At 43.6% G+C, this 8,092-nt stretch overlaps 1 protein-coding gene across 1 annotated transcript; it reads left to right on the top strand.

The window, feature by feature from the left end:
* The first annotated feature begins 1,030 nt into the window (after positions 1-1,030).
* Positions 1,031-7,745, top strand: CALCOCO2 (calcium binding and coiled-coil domain 2). The gene is made up of 12 exons (XM_029084601.1): positions 1,031-1,051; positions 1,292-1,480; positions 1,835-1,937; positions 2,299-2,432; positions 3,149-3,274; positions 3,747-3,874; positions 3,986-4,076; positions 4,845-4,967; positions 6,074-6,163; positions 6,527-6,668; positions 7,073-7,107; positions 7,563-7,745. Exons 1-12 carry the CDS (start codon positions 1,031-1,033, stop codon positions 7,743-7,745), a joined length of 1,365 nt encoding a protein of 454 aa, XP_028940434.1.
* The last annotated feature ends 347 nt before the right edge of the window (positions 7,746-8,092 follow it).

Raw genomic sequence — 8,092 nt, 5'->3', positions numbered from 1 at the left:
CTTTCGCTTCCCGGTGACGGAACCGGGGGTGTCCGGCCCAGGGGAGGAGGGGAGGGGAGGGAGCATCCCGGTCCGCTCCTCCCCCTCCGCCGGGACCCCACTCACGGGGATGCTAATGGGGACCGGAGGCGGGGCTCCCCCGGTGGCACCCGGTGCCAGCGGCCAGGGGCTGCCCGGTGCATCCACGATGTCCCGGTTTCCAGCTGCGGCTGGAAGTTGGTCTCGGTCTCCGCCTTTTTCTACATATTCAGGACTCTGGAGTTGAATGAAAGAAGATCTAGTGGAAGGTGCACCCGAAGGGAGAAAAGAGTGAAAGAAAAGGGAGAAAACCCCCGAAAGTCCCTGATTTTCAGGCTGTTCTTTGGCACAGAAAACAAATGATTTCCTGCTGGGTGATGCCAAGCAAAGAAAAAGAAGTAGTAGGGTTCCAGGGAGTTCATTTCCACGTGAAACTTGTGGCTTGGAGATGACCTGCGATGCCTCAGTGGGATGGTTGTTCATGGTGAACTTTCCCTCTGCTCTGAGGTCAATCCTTGCTCACTGCTGCTGTCACTAAGATCAGCTGAGAGAAGTTCTGCTGTGGATTCCTGGCACTGAATGATCCGGGATTGGCAGCAGGGTTTTCTCAGCAGCGATCTGCCCCTTGACAGATTGCCAGGGCTGAAGCTTGGCTGCCTGCGAGATGGAGTGGCAAAGAGGGTGATTTATTGTTCTGTTTCCAGTCCTGCCTGGGCTCCTGGCAGTTTGGATATTGTTTTGATCGATGAGCCTACTACAGATTTATGTTGTGTGATTTGTAGTGTCACAACACGCTTGCAGAGTTTTCTGTGTAGGTAACTCGTGTAAAAGCTTTCGTGCTATTTGTTGACCCTGCTGTCAGGCAATGGATTCATTTTGATGCTGAGAATCATCTTGCGGTTTCAGCGGAGCGGTCACGAGTAGCGAGGCTATAATAGCTTCATGACACAGGCTTGTGAGACAGAACTACCACAACCTGCCTAACCAGGATCTCCTCCGTTTGTTCTCTTCCATGGGAGCTGAGCTTAGCAAGGTATCTCTCTTCCCTTGGAGCCAGGAAGCTGAAGAATGAAAGATGCTGCATTTGGAGGTCAAGTCATTGCGTTGGATTGGAACGCAGAAGATGGGAAGGCTGTTGAGTTTGCTTATCACCAGCATGAGTGTATCTTGTGTGTCTCAGCACCCTCAGCCAGTGAAGGTGGAGTGTGTTAGGGCTGGGACTGCACAAGTCTTGGAGCATGTGAGATAATCCTCTTATTCTTTCCTCTTGTAGATTTCCACAATGGATGAGACCTCAGACGAGCCTCCCACTTCTGCCGTCCTCTTAGACAACTGCCACTTCTCCCAGGTCATCTTTAACAATGTGGAGAAGTTTTACATTCCTGGAGGAGATGTAACCTGTTATTATACCCTCACACAGAACCTCATTCCTCGTGGGAAGGACTGGGTGGGCATCTTCCGGGTAAGTGAATACTGTGAAACCAGATGTGCCACTTAGGAGAAAGCAGGAGGAAGGAAAAACAAATAGCTTGGGCTTTGATAAAACAGGGTTGGAGAATTCTTTTCAATAATAACCTTGTGTAATGAGACATCTTTATTGTGCCTAAGGAAAAAAATGCCAGACCTGTTGTGACCTGAACAGCTTCAAGGCTCATCAAACACTCTGATTATCCTTTCTTGCACAGACCACAACTCTTAGAAGTCAGGATATCAATGCAAAAATCCTCCCAGTAACTGATCTACGTGGAAATATAGTCCCATTACCATAGGATAAACATGAACTGTGTGATGTCATATAACAATTTTGCTGTTACAGGTGGGATGGAAAACAACCAGGGAATATTACACGTTCATGTGGGCTCCTCTGCCCAGTGATGTCCGCAGTGGTACCGCTGTGCAGCAACAGATCCAGTTCAAAGGTGAGCGGGGAGCTCAGGTCACGTATGTGCACGTGCACACACAGGGACACACACACAGACTCCCACTTTGCTGCCACCAAGGAGCACTACATTTGGAATTACAGAATATCTGTAGGACCATGCTTTGGGAGACTTATTTCAAATCCCATAATAAAATAAAAATTTGAATCTGCTAAATTCTGCCATCCTGACTGATCTTATTTGTATTTTTATCACTGGCACAAAGAATTACTAACGGTGCAGGAGGAACACTGAACGAGGATGTCTCAGTTTTCTGGGGTTCTCACTTTCTGTGCTATATAATTAAGAGGCTTGAATAATTAGAAGCTGCGTATGACAGGGTTGTTGTGTTTGTCTGAAGCTTACTACCTACCGAAAGATGATGAATACTACCAGTTCTGCTACGTTGACCAGGATGGTGTGGTCCGGGGAGCCAGTGTGCCTTTCCAGTTCAGAGCAGAGACCGAAGATGATATCCTGGTGGTTACCACACAAGTATGTGTCCTCTCTTCCCCTGCTTTTTCCTGCCTCTGCTTTTATTATCCTACACTCACTGCTAACATGAAGTGATTGGTAAATCGGCTGCCAAGCAAGAGCTCAGCAGACTTGGATTCTATTCTTGGCTTTGCTGCTGATCTGTCACACAAATTTGGGCAGCCTTTGTTTCTCTACCTGTCATTTATCAACCTAGATTGTGAGCTCTTTGTAATGAGGAGTGACTTAATACATAGTGTTTCAGGGCATTTTGGATATTTTAAAATGAAAATGTCATTTTCATGGAAACATCCTTAGATGGGAGTAAGAGCATGGACATGGACAAGAACTGAGGTGCTGTGAAGCCAAGCACTCTTTATTTTGCAGTGTCTGTGTGCAACCTTGTTAACGACTACACTGCACACATGGTCCTAATCTAACAAAATGCCAAAAGCCCCAAACCTCTGCTGAGTTCTGTAGACACCAGGAGACATCAAGCATCTTAAAAGATCAGGGATAGTATGTCCTCAGTGTTCAATAATTGAGTTGATGGTCAGCTTTGGGCAGACTGGGGAGAGTGGAGTAGCAGTCTGGTCTGTGCTAGCAGTGAAAGCACAGGGGTGGTACACAGTGTTCTCTTTTGCAGAGCTCATCTTTCTTTGCTCTTCACACTATGTTATTTGGAGTGTAGCTTCTCAGTGCTTCTGTTATGACCGAAGAACTTTGTTGCTTGCCAGGGAGAAGTGGAAGAGATTGAACTACAAAACAAAAATTTGCGTGAAGAAAATGAGGAGCTGAGAGCAAGCTGTGCAAGTCTCCAGCAACAAACCATCGATCTGCAGGAAGAGGTCAAGAAAACACAGGTAAACACAAAAGTTAATATAATACATCAGAAGGTTTATATCTGAAAGATGAAGAGGGACTGAGTCAGGTCTTGTTCTACTGTATGCTTCTAGGAGAAGATTAAAAAGGTTTCTCCCCGTGTTATCTGTTTAATCCTTTACCAAATCGTACTCTGATAAGAACAATAATGATGAGCAAGAGGCATCAGCAGACACAGAAGTCAGGAACATATGGAAAGGGGAATGTTCAAAAAGGTTTTGTAGGCTGTCCCAAAATTGTGTTATCATTATTTTTTCCTCCTTGAGTTTGGTTCAGGGCTTATTATAAATTAAATGGGGACTGAAAGAGTAGTCAGGATGCAAAGAAGAGATTTTCCCCCTTCAGATGAGCTGCCTGGAAATGTTTCTTTTGAGGGATTTTGCAGTTCCAGTGCAGAGCACGACTATTCCTTGGGTCCCGTTTACCTCCTGTTAACCTCACTGTGGTTTTCAGGAGCTGCAGAATAGTTTAGAGTCTCTAAGGAGCAACACAGAGAAACTGAAGCTGGAGCTAAATTCCCTGAAAAAGGAAAATAAACATCTAAAGGAGCTGGATGACTGCAGAGAGGCAGAACTGCACCAGTAAGTGTATTTACAGCATATCTCAAAACAGGATTTCATGTAAGCACCTTGCCTTTATGGATTAAACTTCCATCCGTGAAAGTATGGTGTGTTTTGATTTGTTCTGGGTAGACTCAAAGAGCAAATTCAGAATGTGACCTCTGACAAGGAACGCCTGGAAACCAGACTGAAAACAGCCCTGGAACACATGGACCAGCTGCAGGTAGAAACACGTAGCTGCTTTCTTTTGCTTTGCTTTGCCTCTGACAGAGAACTGAGCAATCTGAGCAAATCTGTGGTGTATGAGTTTATTTTTTGATTACATGAGTTCTTTAGGAAAATGTCAATCTTTGATATTATTTGACCTCCAGGAAAGCTCAAGAAATCTGTGTTTTGGAAGGAAGAATAGAGGGGGATGTGCTAAGAGAAACTGTAAGGCTTTTACTCCCTAAAAACATCCCCTTTGCATGCTCATTAAGTTGACCAAAATCAGACTGTTGTTCACCTCCTGCTAGCTAAGGATCCAGGCAGAAAACACTTCTGTTTTGAAAAACATTGTAAAATTATGTTAAATACTTGGATGAAAACAAGACTTCTATCTGGGAGGTGTGTGAAAGGAGAAAGTAGACTGAAAATAGCTTGGGTGTTAGGTCTGGGACATGGGACACCCAGAATGATGGGTCACCATCTGGCTATAGTGTCTCTGTTTTTGTTCTCTGACTTCCCAGACTAGAAGTGTCATGTTTAAACTTAAAAATCTCCTCAGAGAACGTATGAATGGCTACTGTGTTCGGATGAATACATCAGCTCCAGTATATCCCTGTGTAACTATTCTTAGTTTCTACAAAGATTTTAATGGAAAAATGTTTGCAGGAAAAAAAAAAAAGTAACCCTGGGTTCTGGAGCTTTGCTTTCTGCAGCAAAAGGTGCCTGTGCTCCTCACTCAGAGCTGTTTGATCTTCACTTTCTGCCCACCCTTCTTTCTCCCCAGTCTCAAGTGTTGAATTATGAGAAAGAAGTGGAAAAACTGTCTCATATGAACCAGGACAAGACAGAGCAGCTTGAAAGTTTAAAGGAAGAGAATCGCCAGTTACTCATGATTCAAACTCAACAGGTAAATCCTTCCCTGAGTGTCGCGGTGATTGAGGGAGCCAGGGTGGAGAGGCTGAGGCATCCTTGGCAGTGAGCAGGTACAAAATTGCTTAATCTTACAAGAATCTAGAGGATTCCATGACCAAAAGAGCAATGTCCATGGTGACATGGGTGTCCACATAGGTGGTTCTATGGACACACCATCTGACAGGTTCTTATAGCATACATATATTCTTATCGAATAAACATATATTTTAGTTTTGGAAGAAATGCCTCTATAACTCGACATTGTAATTCTGATTCTCTGTGGCAGGAAAGTTTAGTCTCTGTCTTGATCTCTTTTGAGTCAGCTCAAGTGATAAAGGAAATGGAATTCAGGCTCCTTGAAGGAATGTGAAGGATGTAAAAGGGCAGCATGCTGTGGCATTTCTTTCTGCTGGAGAAACCAGCAATGGCCATGACTGTGGCCGTCACATCATCTTTAGTCTGTTGCCCTTTGTGACTTTCTAAAGGTGCTTCTCTCTCTGTATGTGCTAGTTGGGAAGCTTTTGGAGGCTCTTCTCTGACTTTGGCATTGGAAATTAGATGCCTAAAATAGATGATGTGATTACCCCTGCTGTGATGCCAAATGTTCAGGATGCTTAGAGTGATACTTTGAGACTGACTGCAGAATCCCTAGGTACTCTAGCTCATCTAATTTACTGATTTAATTCAAGAGTCAGCTACAAGATTAATTCCTAAGGATGTGCTGGCTCTCCACCGTCAATGCAAGTCTCAGAGTACCAGGAAACCTGGCAGATTTGGAGAGCTCTCACCTGCCAGGGTGGATTCTTCAGCTGTAGGAGTTCCTTTTCTTCAACCTCCTTCTTTATTTGATCCGTCATGTGTCCCCTTTGGAGGTCACATGTCATCTCGTGTGTTGTAATGAAAATACAGAGCACGAGTGATGACATAGAGATATCCTAGGTGACAAACTATGAAATGGTAAGACTCATGTTGAAAGTGAAGGGTTATTTGTTGGTAACAAATGCAGCATGATGCAGCTAGTGACAGCCAGTGCCAGTGCTCGGAGCATCGTTTTATTTGCCAGTTTCCCACATTTTACCAAGTAACCCTCTTCTTTCCTAGGAAAAAAACTTAATGAAAGAACTTGAGGAGCAGAAGGGTTTGTTTCAGACTCTGCAGGCAAAAAAGAATGAAGCTGATAAAGAAAATCAGGTGAGAACTTGGCACAACTCCCTTGCCTTTCTCCTGTATTGAATATGACACCAATCTCTCAGTCTAGTGTTCGATTCCATTAACCCTGCTACCAAACAGATCACTAATTGTGCCTGCACGTGTGTCACTCTGTTGTGATCATCTTGTGTGCCTTTCTGAGCAGACCACAGAATAGATCATTTGCTTTTCCATACCTCACTTTCCCATTCAGTCAACCAGAACTAACACTAGGCAACCTAAAAGAAGTTCAGAGTAATTTTGATTCTGATGTCAGAGGGTCTATGTTATTGCAAAGTATGACTTTTCTCTTGTAGGATCTCCTGAGCTTCTGGAAATTCATTCTGCCCTTCTGTCCCTTTGCAGAAACTCAGGGAAGAGAATGGCGAACTCCTGAGGCATCTCTCACAGGCTACAAAGGTTTCTTCCTTCTCTGTTGTTTCACAAGCTCAAGCTCCAATTCCAGTTCCTGAAGTAGGAGGCCTTCTGTTTGGAAATCCATATAGTGGTGAGATGATTTGGCATTCTGTCTGAAACCGCGACTACACGGCAGTTAAAGTCACAGCAAATTATCCTCCCTCTCGAATTGAATGCTGTAGAAAAGACATTAGGAGCACCTCTGTGCAGCTTTGCATGTGTGCAGATGACTTGGCAGCTGCAAAATGCTGCCAGGTGTTAAGAGTTGACTTAAGTGATCAGCTGTCTGTTCATTTTCTGCCAAAAGAGACAGCTATTAGCTCGTTTATTCAGCTGTGAGACCGCTACTTCTGTGGCTTATGTCCAGTTTCCATAGTCCTAAATATAGAGGTTTAGATCCAGAGCCACATCCTCATGTTTCAAGAATTACTAGTTATCAGCACATTACATCGTTAATCGTTTTGTTGTGGCTAAATTGACTTCTTCTTTTTCCAGCTGCAGGAGCAGACCTGGGAGCAGGAGCTGCAGATGTAGTAAGTAAAGTGGACGTGACTGAACATGAATTAGTAGTTCATGGATATGAATTAGTGGTTTGAAATAAAAAGCTCCGAGTTCAGCTCCGTAACCAATTGTCTACATACTGGTTTAGTCCTGGTAAGACAGCGGACAACAAAATGGAGCCACGTCTGCTTAACCTGTAGAATTATGTGTCTTAAGGAACAAAAAGGAAAGTCTTTTGGCCTTAATCTTTAAGGATCAGCTCTTGGCAGCATCTAAAGATGGAGCAGCATGAAAGTTCGAGTATCTCTCAGAAGCTTTTGACTTTTAAGTGCTATTTAGAGAAGCCTGGAGACATTTGAAAACTTGAGAGTATTAGGAGGCAGAAAGACTTATCCAAAAGTTATGATATCTGACTACTATTCTTTTTCTTCTCTTTGAATATCATTTTTAAACTGACTTTATTTGCATTTGCTTTCTACTTCAGGCTTCCCTAAGAAAGTGCCCCATGTGCGATGAAGTATTTCCTGAAGATATTGAAACAAGTCAGTATGAAGCCCATGTGCAGAGCCATCTTCTGGAGTGCCCAGTCTGCAGTGAGACCTTTGAAAAGTCCAATAAGCAGGTGTTTGATGACCATGTTTTTTGTCATGACCTGGAATCATTCTGAATTCCTATCTGCTTTGTAGAATAGGTGGCAGAGGCCATAGTATAGAATAGACCAAAATCACTGTAGAGGTTTGGTTCATGCTAATAAGATCACCCAGACAAGACTGACTACACCACTAGTACTGTAATTCTGAGCTTTCTGTTCCACGCAGCACATAACCAACACATAAATCGGGTCAGACATCCACATCCTGACACTGAATCACCATCATCAAACTTAAGTCTTCTCTCTTGGATCAGCTATATATATATCTACTTGTTAAATGAGTTACAAATGCTGTAATTAGTGATTTGATTTAATGTGGTAGCAGTTCTTTAGAACAGGATTGGCCACGTTTATCCAGGTAG

This window comes from Antrostomus carolinensis, unplaced genomic scaffold, assembly GCF_000700745.2.
Source record: "Antrostomus carolinensis isolate BGI_N321 unplaced genomic scaffold, ASM70074v2 scaffold19664, whole genome shotgun sequence".
Classification (NCBI taxonomy): domain Eukaryota; kingdom Metazoa; phylum Chordata; class Aves; order Caprimulgiformes; family Caprimulgidae; genus Antrostomus; species Antrostomus carolinensis.
The sequence above is the reverse complement of the archived record's forward strand: the minus strand, read 5'-3'. Positions and strand labels throughout refer to the sequence as shown.

Bases quoted from the DNA above. Each gene is read 5' to 3' on its own strand.
- CALCOCO2 (XM_029084601.1), top strand. From the start codon at position 1,031: ATGGGAGCTGAGCTTAGCAAG. The intron at 1,938-2,298 runs GTGAGCGGGGAG...GTTTGTCTGAAG, and splicing joins GCAACAGATCCAGTTCAAAG to CTTACTACCTACCGAAAGAT. The intron at 2,433-3,148 runs GTATGTGTCCTC...GTTGCTTGCCAG, and splicing joins TCCTGGTGGTTACCACACAA to GGAGAAGTGGAAGAGATTGA.